The 19649-nt window shown below is 42.1% G+C and overlaps 1 protein-coding gene across 8 annotated transcripts in view; it reads left to right on the top strand.

Annotated features, from left to right (window-relative positions):
* TTLL5 (tubulin tyrosine ligase like 5) overlaps positions 1–19649 on the top strand; it is a 286366-nt gene that overhangs the window by 50967 nt on the left and 215750 nt on the right. For all 8 annotated transcript variants that reach the window (XM_039232207.1, XM_039232212.1, XM_039232208.1 and 5 more), the window contains exons 9-14: positions 350–451; positions 2213–2304; positions 3113–3220; positions 13187–13268; positions 14840–14901; positions 16048–16142. In XM_039232207.1, the coding sequence (XP_039088138.1) occupies positions 350–451; positions 2213–2304; positions 3113–3220; positions 13187–13268; positions 14840–14901; positions 16048–16142 (541 nt within the window). The remainder of the gene's footprint in view (positions 1–349; positions 452–2212; positions 2305–3112; positions 3221–13186; positions 13269–14839; positions 14902–16047; positions 16143–19649) is intronic.

Genomic DNA, 19649 nt, shown 5'->3' on the forward strand with positions numbered 1-19649 from the left:
TATTATGTTGAGGTATGTTTCCTCTAAACCTACTTTGTTGAGGGCTTGTATCACGAATGGATGTTATACATAATATGATTTTGGACAAGTTACTTAATCTTTCCAGGTTATATTTTAGTTTTTATGTCTACTCTAAAAATGAGATATAATATTACCTACTTCAGAGAATTGCTTTAAGGAATGAACTACATATTATATATGAAACACCATGGGAGTGGGCACTTATTCAGCACTCACTATCTGTTACTGATGTCACACTCCTTTTATTAGTATCACACTGATCCTGAGTTGGAGCCTGTATTTCCTTGAACCTCTATTCCTGGCATTTAACTTGTGTCCTTTCTATCAGGTTTGCAACTGTGCGATATGATCAAGGAGCCAAGAACATTCGGAACCAGTTCATGCACCTGACAAACTACAGTGTGAATAAGAAGAGTGGGGACTATGTCAGGTACTGGCTGCAGGTGAACCAGGTGCCATGGCAGGTCCTGGAGATGTGGAAAGTCAACTTGTCGCACTCCGTTTATCTCCATGGAACTTAATGGGAAGCTGTCAGTTGTTTAGCACAGTTTTGAGGCATATCTGCTGTTGCTTCTTCATTGCTTGCCCAGTTATAGTGTCCCCTTTCTCTACTAAAATATGCCTTCCCACGTTTCGTCTTCATTGTCTTTCCTCACTTAACTTATGGGTGGGAATTTAATAGGCATATGGAACTTTTTAGAAATCAAGAAATGAGGTCATTTCAGTACTTGGCAAAATGTATCAAAAGCTTAAAAAATATTGGTATCCTTTGACCCAGCATTTCCATTTCTAGGAACTTAACGTTAAGAAATAATAAGAGATGTGTGCACAGGGTCAGAGAGAAGAATGTTCATGACTATACATTGTCAGGTGGAAAAAGCAGGTTACCAGATGCTACTTGACGTTTATTTTTTGAGTCTATAAGATGACTAAAGCTGTTATTTTTGTTGAGGGGGAGAAAATGTAAACTTGGAGGATATATACCAAAAGGTTAACAGGGCTTAACTATAGTGGATGAGATTATGGGTGGGTGACTTCTGTCTTCTTCTCTGCCCTTCTGTGTATTTCCTAAATTTTTTCTAAAATAAATACTTGTATGATCAGGGGGAAGAAAAGTTAGGAATAAATTAAATGAATAAAGAAATGAGGCCATCTCAGAGAACGATCCAGTGGAAGGGAGTACCAGCCCAGCTGTGTGGAAATATCCCTCTGCTCTGTTTTCTTTCATCCTGATAATTTTGCCAGAAAGTGGAAAATAAAAAAGAAACCCAAACAGTTACTTTCTACTCAAACTAAAAATAGGTGTCTAGAAAGTCCAAGGAAAGAAAGAAAAGAATCTGGAAGTAATGGCCTAGTTGCCAAGGCTATATAGATTCCATGGCGTGTCCTGGGACCAGAGTTTGGAATTGAAGATCCTCTGTCCTTCACCCTGGAAGATGAGCAGACATGCACCTGGTGGGTGGTGGGACGGTGTTAGGGAATAAGGGGGCATCTGCAAAACACAGTGTCCAGGCGGCAGGACCTTACCAGTGGGCATGGCAGCATACCCACTTCGGCAGTCTGCTGCTTTGGTGGTGGGGCACCTCATAGCTTTTTTTGTTGCTCTCGTGCATTCTCCCATCAGCGATACCTCAGAGGGTGTCCAAAAGAGTTGTACCTCCCACTAAAGAGGAGAGAGCTCGCTTCAGATGCTAAAGCAGTTCCGTGCTAAGTTAGCTCCTTAAAATGTTGTACCACATGACCTCACTAGCCAACCGAGACTCAGTGCTGATCTGAAAAGGGCATTGGAAGTTGTTTTGTGGGCTCATGTGACATTTACCTCAAAGACTAGGTTAGTATCTCTGAACATTTCACCCTATTAATGTATTGTGGCCACTCTTAAATTGCGGACATTCTTTCACACATTGCTTCCACTCATGATACATTATAATTGTTTGCTTAAGGAAGGATTTGCTGCCTTTTTCCTACCCACCCCTCCCCCCCCAGAAAGGAAGCTATATGCATTTTCATTAAAAAAAAAAATCATTGGTCGAAAGATATGTATGACGGAGGGACCAAGAAAAGTTGCCGAGGGGAGGTCAGCAAAGGGAATGTTTTCCTAAATATTAAAAGGAGAAGTTTTTGTAAAAAATCTGGTTTCTACAGCCAGGCTTATTTGTGTAAGTGATCTTGATCCATTCCTTTGTTTTAGTTGTGATGACCCAGAAGTGGAGGATTATGGGAACAAGTGGAGCATGAGTGCCATGCTTAGGTATCTGAAACAAGAAGGCAGAGATACAACTGGTGAGTACCAGGCCTTTTCCCTTTGTGACCTCCCTTCTTCTCTGTACAACCTCACTTTGCCTCTCAGCACACATCGTTCTCTCTAATTCTGGTCGTGTCGCTGAGACTTCTGACGGGGTCGTTGTTCTTGATGTTAAAGCCTGTCCTTTACAAGATGGAAAACAGGCTCTCTGTGACCCCCGCCCCAAATCCCTTTTCTTGTTTCTAGTTTGGAAGGCACAACTTTGTCCTTTAACCTTTAGTGAATTTATCCTTCTTGAATGTTGAGCTGCAAACTGAAATACTGTCTCCATATTGGCCCTGAGTTCAAATTTTTCAAGGTTAATCTGTCTCACTCATGTTGTTGAATTGGAGAATGAACAGCATCGAGTATGAATACAGGGCTTAGAATCAAAATGGACACTACTGGCTGAGCCTTGAACAGAATGGGAAACAGTGTGCAAAAAGGCTTAGCTCAGTCCACAAAGGCAAGGGCGATAGGAGAAGGCTGAGAAGGGGGAAGTAAGGCTTCTTTTCCTTTCTATGTCTGTCTTTTGTCATAGGATGCCACTTCAGTACAACCTCTGCACCCACATTCTTGACTGTGTCGCCTTATTCATAGATAATGCCTTCTCCTGGAGTACCTATTTGCAAGACCACTACCTGGAGACGTTTTGGAATGAGCACATGCACTTTTATAATCACACTGTGTTCCAGAATACAGTCTTTCTTTTCCATACATTATAGTGTCTCTTCCTTCTTCCTTTTCTTCTGTTTCTTCTTCTCCTGCTGCTGCTGCTGCTGCTTCTTTTTTTTTTTTTTTCTGTAGCACTGATGGCCCATGTGGAAGACCTGATTATTAAGACTATCATCTCTGCTGAACTAGCTATTGCTACAGCCTGTAAAACCTTTGTTCCTCACCGCAGCAGTTGTTTTGGTAAGGAGGCTCACAAAGCTTGATACGTTGTGTGCAAAGGGGCCTGGGAAGTCGGGAGGGGGTCCCAGGGTAGAGAGGCTTAGTGATTCTACAGAAGTAAGAAGTGTGTGTGGCGAGTGTTTCTTTCTAACCTCAGGTAGCATGTGAAGGCCCTACTAAGAGGCCAGAGGGGAGCTCAGCTGGAGGTCCCCTAAGGACTCACTAGCTTTCTGTGCGGGAAACAAGGACTGGAACCAAAGTGTGGGTCTCTCTGTCAGCGTGCAATCAGAAAAAGCCTGCAATGGACGGTACAGGAATCCAGCTCTAACAAATATATTCCAGAGCTCTTTGGCAGCCAGACTGGGAACCGTTCCAAGAAGCTCTGGCTGGTACCAGTATGTGCTTTCTCCCACTTTCCAATGACTCCTCCTTTTTGTTTTAGTCTTCTTTCTAGGGGGGTTTCTGCCCCCCTCCCTACGTTTTCCTCCTCTTCCTCCCTCCCTTCCCTTTTTTCCTACCCTTAACTCCCTGATTGCACAGAGAAGGAGTAAGAAACAGTTCACAGCTCCTGGAGCGGGAAGCCTGTTGCCTGCTGACCCACTGGCTGTGACTGGCACTGAGACTGCGTGCACACATTTGTCTCCTGTGCGGATGTGAACTCTGTAGCGATGGCCAGTGTGTCTGTAAAGTCAACAAGGCTTTCAGCAGGTGTTAGGCTTTGTTAGTAACGCACATTAGGGTTGTTGCTGGGGTGATGATTAAAGTAATACAGTAGTAAGGATATAAGAGTCATGCCTTGCTTGGGAGGCAGGGTCACAGGAAAGGAAAGAACAGACTTTAGAGGTTGACAGAGTTCGCATGAAAGCCATTTGCGCCCCTTACTTGTTTTCCCCTTTTCAGCAAGTTACTCCAGTCCTGTTTCCTCCATTCTAAAGTTGCAGTTACGATGATACCTACCTCCCAAGGATACCAGGAAGATCAAAGGAGATAATGTGTGCAAAGCACGCAGCCCAGTGTCCAGTCCTCAATTTGCATTCAGTAGAAATTATTTCTTTGTTATTTTTGTAACTAGAATGAATAATTCTTGAACTCTTTCATGGATTATAATAACAGTCTGTACTCAAGGGGCACAAAACAGAGGGAGGTGTTAAGACCATGAGCAGAATACCGTAGATAAACCAAGACCTGAAATTATATAGGAAAAGAAGAGGTCGTGATACCTTTTCTAAGTACAGACGCGTTCATGTTTTCTTAAAACCCTTATGTGGCTCTTTAGGGTTAACTAGTCAATAGAAACTTGATGTGACTTCAAGGCTTTTAAGTACCTGACCACAGCTGAATTTTCTGGAATTCAGTTGCTCCTCTTAACACCTTATAGTCCAGCTCTACCACTGAACACTCCATACCTTTGTGCCTTGGTATCACTTCCGCGGGCCTGTCTGCCTGGCAAGTTCTTGTTCATATTCTCAGACTCAGCGTGACATTGCCTCTTCTAGGAACCGTCAACACAGTGCCCCATTGTGCCTCCTCTCCATGCTGTTCTGTTGTGCTCTTTTCCTCTCATATTGTGACGTTTTGTTTACATATGCACTTCCCCGCCCGCCCCCCCCCCAACGTAGTCTCCGAGCTTAACTTGTCATTGGTCAGTAGTCACTGTGTCTCCCTTCCCCTCATGTCCTCTTATTGCCAAACCAAACCTTTCACTGTCTCCCTGGGCCTGCCAGGTCCTCACCTTCGCCTCTACTTTGCACCTGCTTTATGCTGCACCAGAAATAGTTTTCTCCTGTTACTTTACTTAATGGATTACTACCATCTTTTCAAGACCAAGTATCATATCTGTGGGGAAGTTTTTCCTAAGTGTTCCAGTCAAAGTTAGCCCCCTCAACCCCAAGCTTCCCATGGGTCATCTGCAGTGGTACCTGGCTGTCATCTGGTACCCATTTATGTGTCTGTCTCCCCTCCTGGACTAGAAGCTCCTTGCAGGCAGCAATGGGGTCTCCCTAGTTTCTGCACCTCTTGTGCATAGTGGTGGGGTTGTTTTGTTTTGTTTTGTTTTGCTCTTAGAAGATGTTCAAGAAATATTTGTTGAACCTTGGTACTTGCTTTAATTGCCTTTTGGTGGCCTGATAGTAGGCTTCTCAATAGATCTGGTTTGGTAAGGGCCTAGAGCTCTTGGTGTTATTGTAAACTGCGTGAGGAAGGGGTGCATAGAACATACCTTCAAACTTTGAAAACCTCATTGGATTAAAAAACTAAGGTTTCTTTTCCACATTGACTTGGCTCTTATATGAAGGTAAATTTCTTCATATAAAAATCTTTGTTCTTTTTGAACAAACTCTCTTTGAGGATTTCCGGAACTTAATGGCCATAGAGATTCCGATATGAAATAAGCATCGACTTTCCCTGACTCAGTGAAATACCCCTAAGTCCATTTCATCTTCTGTGGGTCTCCTTTCCCCTCCCTGCTTTTATTCTTTAATAAAGAGAGTGCATCTGGAGTTTTTTAAGTTGTTGACTGTCTTCTTGGCTTTTGTGGTTCTAAGTCCACTTCCTGTTGGCCCTGGGATTTATGTGCTTCGTTAACCTCCCCCCGTCAGGTATGGTTTTGTATATGTGCGTTTATTTGTGTGAGTCCCTCTGGCTCCCACTTACTCCTACTAATTTCCCTTGGGATTTAAGTTATAAGGAATAAAACTGTTTTTTCTTTCTTTCTTTCTTATGTGTTTTAGAGTAAACATGAATTGAGAGCTTCCTGGAAGAAATTGGCTTGCATAGAGCATTGGTTGCTTTTAGAGGAAACCAGTAGCCCAGTGATGGAGTTCACTATATTCTTTTGGTTGTTTCGCCTTTATCCATTATGGATGTTGGCCAGGAGCATTCCAGTACTATCTGTTTCTGTCTCATGATTTCGTTCCAGCTCCACCACCTGTAATGCCCAACTGTGCTTTTAGGTACTTCCAATATTCCCATTCATTTGTTTATTTATGCGTTTAACTTATTTTCAATCCCTGCTCTGTGCAAGGCATAGATTACAAGCATTTATTCCTCTCAAGCCAGATTTTACATGGCATGACATATACATATACCTGCATTATATGATTGACATTTCAACGTAGACTTGGCAACCTTCCTAAACTACCTGAAACTTAGCCACGTAATGCCTTCTCATAGATTTGTACATCTGGAAAGGACCCCAGAGAATCATCAGTCCATATAATGGAGTTGAGGCCTGAGAAACTAAGACCCTTGCCCTCAGTTCCAGGGCCCACAGGTGGAAGAGCCCACACGAAAGAGACCTGGCCTGGAGGGCAGGGGCCCACAAGATGGTTGGCAGGCAGGTCGCCTTGATCAGTGTAGTCTTGATTTATAGAGTTTTGATGCCCCTCCCTATAAAATAGATTGCTGGCAATGGAATTTTTACTTCTTTCAAGATTGTTAAAATATGGTACCATGTGAAATATATGTGTAAACAGCAACCCTTTAAATATGCTTAGGAAACTGGCACTGTGGCATAACTGGCAAGGAAAATGGCTTTTTTGACCAGTTGGAGAAAACCAGCCAAAAGCAACAGGATGTTAGCTGTCCTTTGCAGATGCTGCTGCTGACAGCAGTTTTATCTATGTGTGTGAGGATGGCTGAAGTGACAGCCTCAGACCCTGGTCCTCTCCAGCCTGGGATCCTCTGAGCCAGCTGCGCATGCCACTGTAGAGCTGATGAGGCTGGCTTGGTTTAGGTCAGAGACCAGTAACATCTTTGCTCAGGACAGTCCATGCGCAGTACACCTCTTTGTTGAATGAATGATGCTTGCTTGGCCTTTCATTGCTGCTGTTTTAGACCATTCACAGAGTAACCTGACATTCTCAAAGGGTGGGTGTCTGTAAATATTTGTTGAAGGAAGGAGAGTGGGCAGCATACATTCCTCAATTATGTAAACTACTTGATCACTACCAACGAAATCATAGTGAAGGTCAGTAAATAGTTCACTTTTTGAGAGAGTCTCCCTTCTGGTTTATCCCATGCTGCTGTTCAGGTGGGAAAAGTTACTGTAGAAAGTAACTTGTCAAGCACTTTTCCTTGTTACTCCCTTTAGCCCTCTTAAAAGAGTTTCGTTGGTATTTATTACCCATGTTTTATAACAAGGAAAAAAGATTTGGAAAGGTCAAATAATGTATCCTAGGTCATGCAGTTAACAAACGGCCAAGCCAAGTTTAGAAGCCAGGTCTCTTTGGCCCTTTCTTCACTCACATAAAGACAAGTTCTGATGAGCCCGGCCACTTTTGGCCTGCCCCATATCCTGGATTCTCCTTCTGCTCTCCTGTAACTAGATCTCAGGAAAAATGATATCATTCTTTCTAGCAGATCAGGCCTGAAAAAGGCACTCTTTCGGCTCTAATCAGCAGTCCTGGATTCTAGATACTCGTTTCAAACCTACCTTTACATGTGGTAGCCAGATACCGTATTGACTTATTGGACTAGTTAACAAATTGGCTCTGGGCTTTTTCTTTTATTTAGTTCATTTTCCTGTGGGATCTTGATCTGTTTTTTTCCAAATTCTCCTTCTGGATCCCAGATAAAGACTTCCTCCTTAGGTTTGCAATTCAAATCCGAAGCCAAGGAGAAAAGAATTTCCTTTATACAATAGCATTTGACTGGCAGTGCGGGCTGGCTAATGTCAGCACTTTCCACTGCCTCGGGTGACAGCTCCAGCTGGGAGGGTTAGTGGATTGATTTCACAATTAGTGGTGTGCCATGTTTAGTCATCTGTTAGGCCTTGGATGCGCTCGTAATTTCTCTATCAAATCTTTTTTCTCCCTCCCTTCCTAGACCACCTTTTATCAAGTTTTTTCTTAATATGTCTTAATATGTAGAAACCTTAATAAGAATGTTTCTGTCTTTACGGTTGGTAGCTTTCTTAGGAATATTTCAAGTCTTGTGGCCAGGGTTATTTTGGGGGAGTAGCTGCAAATTATTTTGTCTTTTTCAAAAATTCTACTCCTGAAGCCAGGACTACACCCTATGTTAACTGACTTGAATTTAAATTAAAAAAATAAGAAATAAAAAATTTTAATGTCAAAATAAAAAAATTGTACAGTGCTTTTCACTTACTTTTTTTCCTTCTCTTTTCTTTTTCTTTCGGTATTTCTTGACTGCTTCTTACTTAGGTGCCTTTTATGGTGCAGGCTGCTTGTAGTGTTAACGATGGATGAGAAATGGCCCTGCCCTTGGGCTGTGGGGAGGAACAGGCTGGAGATGACAAAGACAGTACCAGTAGTAGGGTGACTCTGATGCTCGAGGAATGCACGGGAGCTATCAGCAATGCCTAGGGGAAGCCGGGGAAAGCCAGTTTGTGAACCGGGAAGTTCCGTGTGACTGGCTACAGCCTGCATGGGCTGGGGCGGCAGGACATGAGGGCAGATTGGAGCCCCGTGATAGAGGACTGACACGTGCAAATTCCTCCCGGAGACAGCAGCCAGCCACTGGGGTTTTTGAGCAGGAGAGCAATAAGATGATTATTACTCTCTTTAACTTCTATCATGATTTGACCCAAAGCTTGGGAGGACAGAATTACAACAAAGGGAATAGTGTACAGCATGACTAGAAATGACTAATTTAAAATCCTACAAGCACCACCTGACGTCAAGTGTCTGTCGCTGGACCAGTTCACAGCCTATCTCTATCTGACTGTTAGATTTAGGTCTTAGAAATTCTGATGGGTCGGGGCGCCTGGATGGCTTAGTTAGTTAAGTGTCCGACTTTTGCTTAGGTCATGATCTCGCGGTTCGTGGGTTCGAGCCCCGTGTCGGGCTCTGTGCTGACTGCCAGCTCAGAGGCTGGAGCCTGTTTCAGTCTGTGANGGGCTCTGTGCTGACTGCCAGCTCAGAGGCTGGAGCCTGTTTCAGTCTGTGACTCCCTCTCTCTCTGACCCTCCCCTGCTCACGCTGTCTCTCTCTCTCCTAGAAATAAATAAAACATTAAAAAAAAAAATAAGAAATTCCACTGGGCACATGGAGAATGGACTGCAGCGGGGAGAGGCTAGTCCTAGGGAAATGAATGGGAGGGAAGAAGTGTGGGGAGATAAGGTACACTTACCACGTGATCCAGCAGTCCCACTTGTAGGTCTTTACCCAAGACAAATAATGTTATATGTTCACACAGATACCTGGATATGAAGGTTTATAGCACCTTTATTCATAACCGCCAAAAGTTGGAAGTGGCCCAGATGTCCATGAACTGTTGAATGGATAAACAAGCTGTGGTATATCTGTAACATGAAATCCTACACAGCAGTAAAAGGAATGAACTACACTGTTGCTATGTAAAAACATAGATAAATCTCAAAAGCACGATGCTAAGTGAAAGAAGCCGCTCTCAAAGGCTCATCTGTATGATTTCATTTATTTGACTTCCTGGAAAAGGCAGAGATCAGATAGATCAGTGGTCGCTGGGGGGATAGGGAGTGAGAATTGACTAGAAGGGGGCACCAGGAGCGTCTGTGGTAGAATTGTTCTATATCTTAATTGTGGTGGTTACATGACTACATACATTTGTCAAAACTCATCAAACTACAATTTAAGAGGGTGAATTTCATTGTATGTAGGTTATACAATAATTTTATCATTTCTATAAACTTGTTTTAAAACCCAAAACAATAGGTGGATGAACCTCAAAAGTGCCAGTTGAAAGAAGTCAGAACCACTATGCTTCCATTTATATGCCATTCTAGAATGGACAATGAATCTGTGGTGAAAGAGATAAGCATAGTGATTATCTGGGGGTGTGATGAGAGGAAGCAGGGCATTTACCAGGAAAGGGCATGAGGGATCTTTCTGAGGGATGGAAATGTTCTCTGTGGGTTGATACGAGTGTGGGTTACATGGATGTGTCTGGTTATCAAGCCTCATCGGGTTACACTTAAGATCTGTCTCTTTCATTATATGTAAATTATATTTCAAAAGAGAATATAGAAAACTGGATTAAAGAGAAATAGAGAAGAGGTCTGGCAATGTGTAGATTTTGGGAGGTGGCAAAGAGTGTTTCTAGCTTTGGAGACTGGTGGATCGGGCTACCATTTTCCAAGGTGAAGAAAAATAGGAAGCCAAGTAGGTTTGGGGGAAAGATAACGAGTTATGTTTTGTTGAGTGTTGGAATACTCATGGGCTATCCTAGTGAAGTTGTGTAGCAGGCAATTGTAGAATTACGGATTTGGTGTCCAGGACACACTTGACTAAAGATCTATTTTTGAATGTCATCATCATGATGTTAATTGCAGCCATGAGAATACATGAGATCGAAGAGAAGTAGAATTGAGAAGGAAAGAGCCCTGAGAATGCCACCCTGAGCAAACCTACCAGTGAATAGCTGGGCAGAAGAGAAGGAGTAAAAGAGGAGAAGAGTCAGAAGAGAGCAGTGCCTGGAACCAAGGGAGAAGAAAGTTCTAATAACTAAGGGGTGGTCAACAGTTTCAGATGTTTGGGCTTAGCAGTAAGGTGGTCTTTGTCGATCACAGTGAGGACAGTCACTGCTTTAGAGAATGGGAGCAAAAGCAAATTCTGATGGCTTGGGGAATGAATAGGCATTAAGAAGGTCAAGACAGCTAAGTGTAGGTTGCTTTTTCAGGAAGCTGCATTCAAGAAATAGGGAGATACGGGCACAAATGTGAAGTCATGGTGGAGTCAAGCTGCTTCTTACTAGTCACTAGTATAATTTTCAAGTTTGTTTTGATTTGGTTGGGAGCTCAAGAGAATGCATCTCATGAAAGGAAATTTTCCTAAGGAAACTTTGTTGAACGAAGTGGTAGCAACAGTCCTTTGAAGAAAACACTGGCTCTTCTGTCATGATGAGGACAGCACAGAGGAACAAAGAAAGTAGCTCTCGGAATTGGAAAAGCCTCGCCTGCCCACACCCGTTAATGACACGAACTCTTGGTATAGATATCTCATCCTGGACACTGAATTTTTGAAATTCTAGACCCTGCTGCTAAAGCACACAGTATTCAAAGGTGAAGTTTAATATTCTCAGTACAGCATACTTCTTACCTTTTACAGTCTTTCGTGTCCATAGAGAAGGCCGATCATAAGTTAAAAGGGTCATTATGAGGACTTTTGTAGTCTGCCTAGAACCAAAATTATTTTTCTTAAGTGGAGTTGATGATTTGAAGCGATAAACCTGATACAAACGCTCTCTTTTCACTCCATTTACCACCCTTACCCACCCCTCCCAGTTCCAGCTCCTTAGGTGAGCTGGGCTTTGCACTGTGTTGGAATGCCACCACATACTTACCCTGCTTTGAAAGGGTAGTAGATCCAAGCCTTGTTGCGTGTATGGGCGCCGTTAGATCCAAAACTGATTTTGCGATTTTTTAGCACTGACAGGCTTCACTCACCTGGGGAAACATACAGCATGCACTGTAAAGGGTGTCTTCTCTATTTGAGTTATTTTATTTTTTCTTACTTCCCAGAATGTTGGTTTTCAGCGTTTCTGCTGGGATTCTTGGACTGCGCCTCTTAATTCGGGAAATAGTTAAGTAAACATGTTGGCTGTTTAATGCAAGGTGTCTAAATAACGGGTCTTATCGATTCTCATTCAGATTTCAGTTTGTCTTCGTTTGTGGTTCATTCTGCAAATCTGGTCGACATGTGCATCAAGCATTCTTACTGTGTTTCCTCGTGCCATTATTATTAATAATATTAGCATTTTATGAAACAGTTGAATCCTGTGCTCCTACTTGTGTGATGTTAACATAGATTTGTAGATTTTGCAATTAAGTCTTCCTTTTTCAGTGTCTTAGTGCTATATCACAAAAGACTTTTTTTTTTTTTTCAGATTAAAAGGGGAATATTCTGTGGGATGATTGAAGATTAGGTAAAATATTCAGAAGAACATACTGGCCATGAAAGATTCATTCGTGGCAGCTTTTCCTGAGAGGAAGAATTCAAATATGATTGTCTACCTGAGTCTGTACTGTACAAATAGGGATTCTGGATTTAGGTTTAAAGAGCACACAGGTATTGACAGATGATGATTAATAGAGAAGATCAAGGGGTGAAACGATGGGCAAGAAAAATCAGAGACCGAAATGACTTCTCCAGGCTCCACGGTGAATAAATGGTAGAGTCCTGAGAAGGATCCAGGTCTCCAGATTCCTCTTCTAAGATTCTTGGTCCCATATCAGATTTTCTGTGTTCAAGACAGCCTGTGGCACCATCTTTTTAGAACTTTACATTTATTTTTCTGTGTTTTTTGAGAGTATTGAGAAATGGGAACATCCTTTTTGAAGTAAAGACATTTGTTTCAAAATGAGTGTCTGGAAGATACCTGGGTGTGTTCTGTAGATGTGAGCTGTGGCCCGTGACCTCTGACCAAGCTGTAAGGAAGCTCATCTTTTCCCTTGGAAAGAAGATGTGGATTGTTTGAGGGACACAGAGTAGGAGATTCGAGAATGAGTGGGACTTTTGAAAGTCAGATATATTTCATATATGTATACCAAAGAGGACTGTGGAGAAGGTTTCATTAATAACAGTAACAGTACAGGCTGCCAGCTGAGGTTCCAAAGTTAGTGTCCTATTATCCCTGCGTCCTGGGAGAGAAGGCTCTTGCTTTGCCTGTTGCAGCAGTTGAGTTAGGGAAGAGAATCAGTAAGGAACCAGAAACCATGGAAACTTGGTCTCTGGCCCCCTCCCTTTTCCACTGTTAGTGGTGTAGGGTGTCTCGTCACCGTCCTGCTCTGCCTGCCACAGGCTCCCTCCTTTCTCTTTTGTCTCTCTGTGTTGAGCCAGTGTATTTCCTGTCTTCAAAGGGAGATTGAAACCATAGGAGAGCAGAAGAATAAATGTATTTTGCACTCAGATTTCTTCTTAACCTAAGCTGCTTATACTCAACCAAATTTCTAGGCCTCTGGTGGGAGTTGATTGGATTCGGCCTTCCAGATCTTTATTCAGTTGTGTCATAGGTAATGATCTTGTGTATTGTGTTATGTTGTATTTCTAGAACTCTATGGCTTTGATGTGCTCATAGATTCTACTCTGAAGCCATGGTTGTTGGAAGTAAATCTCTCTCCTTCTTTGGCCTGGTAAGTAGTCTGTTCCATCAACTAAAAAAGGACAAACCTTCAATGAGTAACACTAAAACACTTTTTTTTTTTTTGTCATTTCTCTTGGCACAAGACTTCTTGCCCTAGTTATTGGATAGAAATGACTAGAATTTCTAAATATGAGGGATTTGTGACACATGGTTGAAGTCCAGATGGCAACCATGAATCCTTATCTTATTAGTCAATTTGTGATCTATGTTTACTGTTTTCTTGACTTTCCAAAGGATGTTCCTTGTATACCTTTTTATTTCTAGTTCTCTCTTTCTCTCTTTCAACTATGTAGGTGTTCTGCTAAGGCTAAAGAAATGCATGAGGTATAATATTTCCTTTATTACTACAGGTTTATTAAAGACTTAAATCCACATATACTACAAAGGTATAGAGCTGGGTCTAGAGCAGTGGATATGATCTTTGGTCCTTGTATCATTCGTGTTCTGGTTTCCATCCAAGAGTAGACTCAAAAAAACTTCAAACTGTCTTAAAATTTTTGTAACCTACCTATTGTTTAGAAGAAGGAAGGAAACCTAGTTTTTAATACCGGAGAAGATTGTGCTTACATCTGCAGCAGTAGCCAGAGTTCCTATTAGCTCTACGCTTCTCCAAACAGCTAGGGAACCCTAGAGATTTATGCCAGAGACCACCCAGTGGCTGCATTTTTAAAGCTGAAAGATGTTGGCAAAATGCCCAGTAATCAAATAAAGACAGATAGATGACTTCGCGGGGTGGGAGCTTGGCTTAACCCCAATAGTAAGGTACAGAACTAGATATTACAGATGATTCAGATGTTGGGCTACTGTTTTGTTAACTCACCTCTTTGCAGATTGCCCAGCAAGGTGCATCACACAGTGTTAGAGACCCGCAGGATGATGCATTGGTCCAGCAGCCAAAGTAATCTGGTTTGTGGAGGAACACCTCAACACCAAACCAGCGTGGCAGTCACCACCACATGGAGGCTTCCAGCTTTTAGTTCATATTGTTTCTGTTTCCATGTGGGTTCCTGCTGCATCACCTGGTGATGTTTTGGTACAACTTGTGTTTTTCTGCCCTCATTTACAAGCCTACAGGCTTGAAAAGATTGATTTAGAACAGAAAATGAAGGCTTAAAACAAAAGTACAAAGATTACTAGACTTTCTTCTCTTGCTTGTGAATGTGATTTGACCATTGCAGCAGTAAAAAATAATTTGAATGATGGGCATACTCATAAAAGAACATATTAAAAGTCTAAACCTCTGAAATCCACGTTGAAAATGAAGCGGTATTCTTGATGTACACGATTTGAATTACCCAAGACCTTCTGGGATAAAAAGATTCCCATGTCAGGGAATCAGCTTTGCTGCTGGGCCTGCCTTACAGGGGGTGAGTTTAACAGTGGGATTTTATTTCTAGTATTTTTGCCCAGGTTTCATTTTCTTTTTCCATGGATTTGATGTGCTTTTTGTATTGCTGCTCATTGACATTTGGAAACTCGGCTATATTGGGGCCCATTAGAGTCAGCTGTTCTGTTCATCTGTAACATTATCGACTGCCCTTTCTTTCTCTGTTCTATTAGTGATGCACCTCTGGACCTAAAGATTAAAGCCAGTATGATTTCAGATATGTTCACTGTTGTAGGTGAGTAGTAGTGCTTTCTGAAGACTCACATAAATGTTAACCAGAGCATCCATTTTTTTGTCAAGCCTCCTAGGTGTTACTAACTGGCAGTTCCTAAGCCACGCTGAATGTTTTGTACTAAAAAATTGTATTTTCAGGCAAGTGTTTCTATGTTCCTGCTCCCCCTGGCTCCATCCTGTCCTGAGGCTGAACCACAACTAGGGCTGAGACCTAATTCCTGCGAAACAGGAATTATGGGCCGAGGAAGAGAATAAAGCAAAGGTCTGGAGAAAGTCTATTTTCCTCTGAGCTGGGGGAGTGCAACTCACTGAAGAAGCTTTGTTACAAAGGAGACTGGCTATGTTTCCCCTCGATGCTCTCTGCTGGTGTCCACATGATCCCTTCTGTAGTACTTACAACTAAAGGCAGCCCAGGGAAGAAATCCCCTTTTGAGTAGATAAGCCAAAACTTTGAAATGGAGATGGGCTGTCAGGTGGGTATATTGTGGGGTGGTGGTGGTTTTTTAAGTGCTCTACAAAGGTCTGACAAAATACACATCTGAAATGAACTCATACTTGGTGTACCAGCAAATGCAGTAAACTTTAGCTACTCTAGACTCCTTGCATGGGAATCTGCTTCTTTTTAGGAGGTGAAATGAGCTCATACCTAATTTCTTAAGCCTATCACGGATAACCTAAGAAGCCCACTTTGGAAAGGTGCCAGTAGACCACCTTCGGCAGTTCCAGAAGTAGATCTTGTAATAGGACAGGAATCCTCACTTGCTTCTGGATTCTCCCAGTAAAAACAACAGTATTTTCCAGTTACCCTCTAGGAAGCTACTCTAAAATAATTTGTTTTTATAAGCAACTGTGTGTTTTTAAATGGTGGTTTGCACTTTTACTCTGAATCGCCTTTTCAATCAGATTCAGCTCCCCAACAAGGAAGGTTGATTTATCTGCATATTTTCCATTCTTGTGCTGTCCAGTTTTGGTGGTGTGAAGTTCAAGTGGAGTGTGTGTATGAGAGAGCCATGCCTGTTCCTCCTGAGGATGGATCTCTGTAATTATGACAGTGAAACTGAGTTTGTATATCTAAAGAAAAGGTGCAGCTACACATGCTAATTTCTTAGAAAATGGCAGGTTTTAATGTTTCCCATTCCGCACTCAGGATTTGTGTGCCAGGATCCCACCCAGCGGGCATCAACCCGGCCAGTTTATCCCACCTTTGAGTCTTCCAGGCGAAACCCTTATCAGAAACCTCAGGTAAGCAAATTCAGCAGCAGGGAGCCCAACAGAGGCTTATTGGAAAGTGGTGGCTGAGGTAAATGAGTGAGCCGAAGCACTATGGGTATAAGGTCACTTAGAGCAGGAAATTTTGGGGATCATTCCAGACAGGAAGCAGTTAGATTCAGCTGTGGCTAATAGCGTATGCTTTTAAACCAACTTATTCTCTGCCTTTTGTTTTTCTTTTCTTTCGCCTTCTTTTTTCATTCTCTCTCCTTTTTTCTTTTTCTTTTTAAGGATCCCCTGCTTTTTTCATCCAGTTGATATGCTCATAAACAAGGTGAAGAGAGGGAGCCTACAAGTTCCTAGTCATTACTCTGCTACATTCTTTTTGATCTTCAGGCTAGCTTTGTAAAGGAGATGCTCAATTGAAATAACATCTTCTCTGCAAGTGACTCTCTTCAAAAGGAGCCTTAGTGTCATAAGGTGTTAATTGAGGTTAAATGAGATAAATGCCTACCAAATGCTGTGCCTGTCTTTCTGAAAATGTCACTTGATCGGGCATCACTCCAGGCTTTGTGTCCTCTGCATTTGTGTTTCAGTTGAACCAATCAGCTCATAGTTCTCTCTACTCATTCCATCATTGAATCCATCCCTGCCTGTCTAAACCTGGCTAGTTTCCCCACTTCTGTTCTTTGCCTTTAACATTCCTTCTTATCTAAAAGGTCTACCTGCCTCCTCTCTTCCCCTCTGGATTGATTACCTCGCCTGCTCCGAAGTTTGGAGATTGTTTCTTCTTCTTAAATCCATCCCACTCAGTCAAGACCTCTGTTTTTTATTGCAGTATTATTTACTTGTTCTCTATTGCATGGCATGGCATTCATCAGTTTGTTGCTTTTAAATTGTCCCATTCTCCTCTGTTAGATTATAAGCTCTTTGAAGGCAGAAAGAGCTGCTTCTTCCCCCTCCTCTCCTCTTTTCATCTCCCCTCCATTTGTTTTTTGTTTCTCCTCCCTTCTCCTCCTCCTCTTTTTTTTTTTTTTTTTCCTTCTGCTTGCTGGTCTCATTTCAAGTAGTGCAGTTTCTGTTTGCCAAGCTCGTGACTCTTACTAAACACTTCTGTTCCTAACTTTTCATTAGAACAAGGTGTGCACACTCAAATGCCGATAGGGGCTGCAGGCAGACGGTGTAAATGAATAAGAGGGCCAGATGTACAATATTGCTAAGAGGGGCACGACAGCCATAGACTGGAGTGTGTGCCCCAGCTGAGAAAGGGGCAGCTGTCTTACTGATGTGCTCCAGCCGATCATTGCCGTGCATGAGTGTGGGCCGCGTGTTGTCAGACCTTCCTACTGTCAAGAGAAATCAGAAATCTTATTTTAAAATATTGTCCAATGAAAGAAGAAACACTTTGCAGACCAAACATAGCATGTCTGAGTTAGATTCAGTCTGCAGGCTGCCTGCCTGTGACCGTCTGCTCTAGGATTATCCCTTGTTAGTATTAGAGTTGCGATGTGTGACAGGGCGTACTGGACTTTAAGGGGTACTGTCAACTTGGGTTCAGAGGGAAACCAGGCAACAAGGTTTAAAACAGTTGTTTTTAAGGTTTATTTTTGAGAGAGAGGCAGAGAGACAGAATGCGAGTGGGGAGGGACAGAGAGAGAGGGAGACACAGAATCTAAAGCAGGCTCCGTGCTCTGAGTTGTCAGCATAGAGACCAATGTGAGGCTCCAACTCATGAAACCATGAGATCATGACCTGAGCCGAAGTCGGGTGCTAAACCGACTGAGTCACCCAGACGCCCCAGGCAGCAAGGTTTTAAATCACAGACGTCATTTAAGTTTTATTAAGAAAAAGTAGATTTTTTTTCTTTAATTTTTAATAAAAAAAATAGAAGATTAACCGAGGTGTCCTTTGCAGACCGTCTCCTGCAGTATCAGTAGCAGAGCCACCGGGTTGTGTGTAATGGATTGTGAATGTTTCTGTGCAGCCTCGCAGAGTTTCTGCCTCATTTTTCTCCAGGCATGGTTCTATGTCAGTCTTGGATGAATTGACCCCCTTGCTTAGCTTGCCTCCCAGCTTTTGCTGACCACTCTGCAAATTGTGGAGAATCTATTCGCCATTTGTTTTACTAACTGGTAGGTCAGAGTGTGACTTCATCCATTAGCAGCCTGCAGGATGCTTATTTAAAAGGTGAAGAAACTGTGGATGCCTTATGTATACTCTAGAACCAGTTTGTCAGGTGGACTAGTTAACTTCAGGACGTGATGGTAGAATTGTGCTCTCGGTGCTGAAGAGATGAGTCTGGAGTAGATACCCTGGAAGAGAAAGTGTGGGAAACACAATAAATGCTCTGGTCTAACAAGCACGAAGCAGGGAGCTCTTGCTTTTGGTTCCTGCTTGGAGATTCTCTTCTTGTTTGTGAGATCATAGGCACAGGAGTTGGAAAACCTAGGTATGTTAGGAGAAGATAAGGCTTTATTCCATTTTTCTGTCTTTTATAGCATTCAGTGTCTGCACAGTTTCACTCCTCATATGCCAAACAGGTAAGTTCTGGATCCTTTGGAGACTTCATTCAGATTCTTATTACCAGTCCCCAAACGGAAAGCCTTTTAGCTTGGCACTTTCACAGTACATGTTCTATTCACCTGCTTTTTGAACTTCACTTAAAGATAGAATAAGTGCAAACGAATGCACAGAGGTCTTTCCAGATATAGAATACAAGAGTAGAGGCCGCAGGAATTTATGAATCCTCTTTTCCTGATAGCGATTGTGTTGTGATGGAGACAGTCAGGTTTAAATGATGAACAGAATATTCCAGAAAGGAAATATTGTTCATGAACACTCTTTTCTTCAGATGTCTTATGAAATGTACTGTTGTCAGTCGCTTAATACTGGAACCATTTTCACAATGGGTATTGGGCTACATTTGATTGTATTTTTTATATGTGGTGATTCATGGTTTTATTAATCTGAGAAACTCTGCCATAATCAGTGTCTGAGATGCTGCCTTTAAAAATAAAGACAAAATATTTTGTCTCCAACTCTAAATGAATAGCGTTTGCTCTCTTACTGTCATTGTTAGCGATATTGAGATTAACTCAAAGATTTTACAAAAACCTTTTTTTCTTTTAAACATCTTTTTGAAGTTGAGTAGCAGTGAGTGTGCCTCTCCCACTATTTGATGTTTTGAAATGAGGGTTGTAGATGTTTCATACATAAGTGCGCCACTTGCAACTAGTAGTTCTTCGACAAAAAGCTGCAGGATATTTATTTTGGCCTTTGTCCTCTCTGATGCAGTTTCTGGACAGCTTGGGAGCTTGATTTGTAACTTCCATAAGCTACTCTTTCTGACAAAGTGCTTTCCATGGTTTATATAAATCCAAGAAATGACAAAAAGACTTGATGGTTGTCTAGTGTTTGGTAACTGGTTAATAATGTGATTTCATAATACGAGTTTTGTGTTTAGTTGGTAGAATTTAAAACTTGGTAATGTTTAGTGTTTTGTGTTTAGCAAGTACCTAAGTGTGGTAGCTACTCTCCATG

Source organism: Hyaena hyaena, unplaced genomic scaffold, assembly GCF_003009895.1.
Source record: "Hyaena hyaena isolate Hyena2069 unplaced genomic scaffold, ASM300989v1 scaffold_65, whole genome shotgun sequence".
Classification (NCBI taxonomy): domain Eukaryota; kingdom Metazoa; phylum Chordata; class Mammalia; order Carnivora; family Hyaenidae; genus Hyaena; species Hyaena hyaena.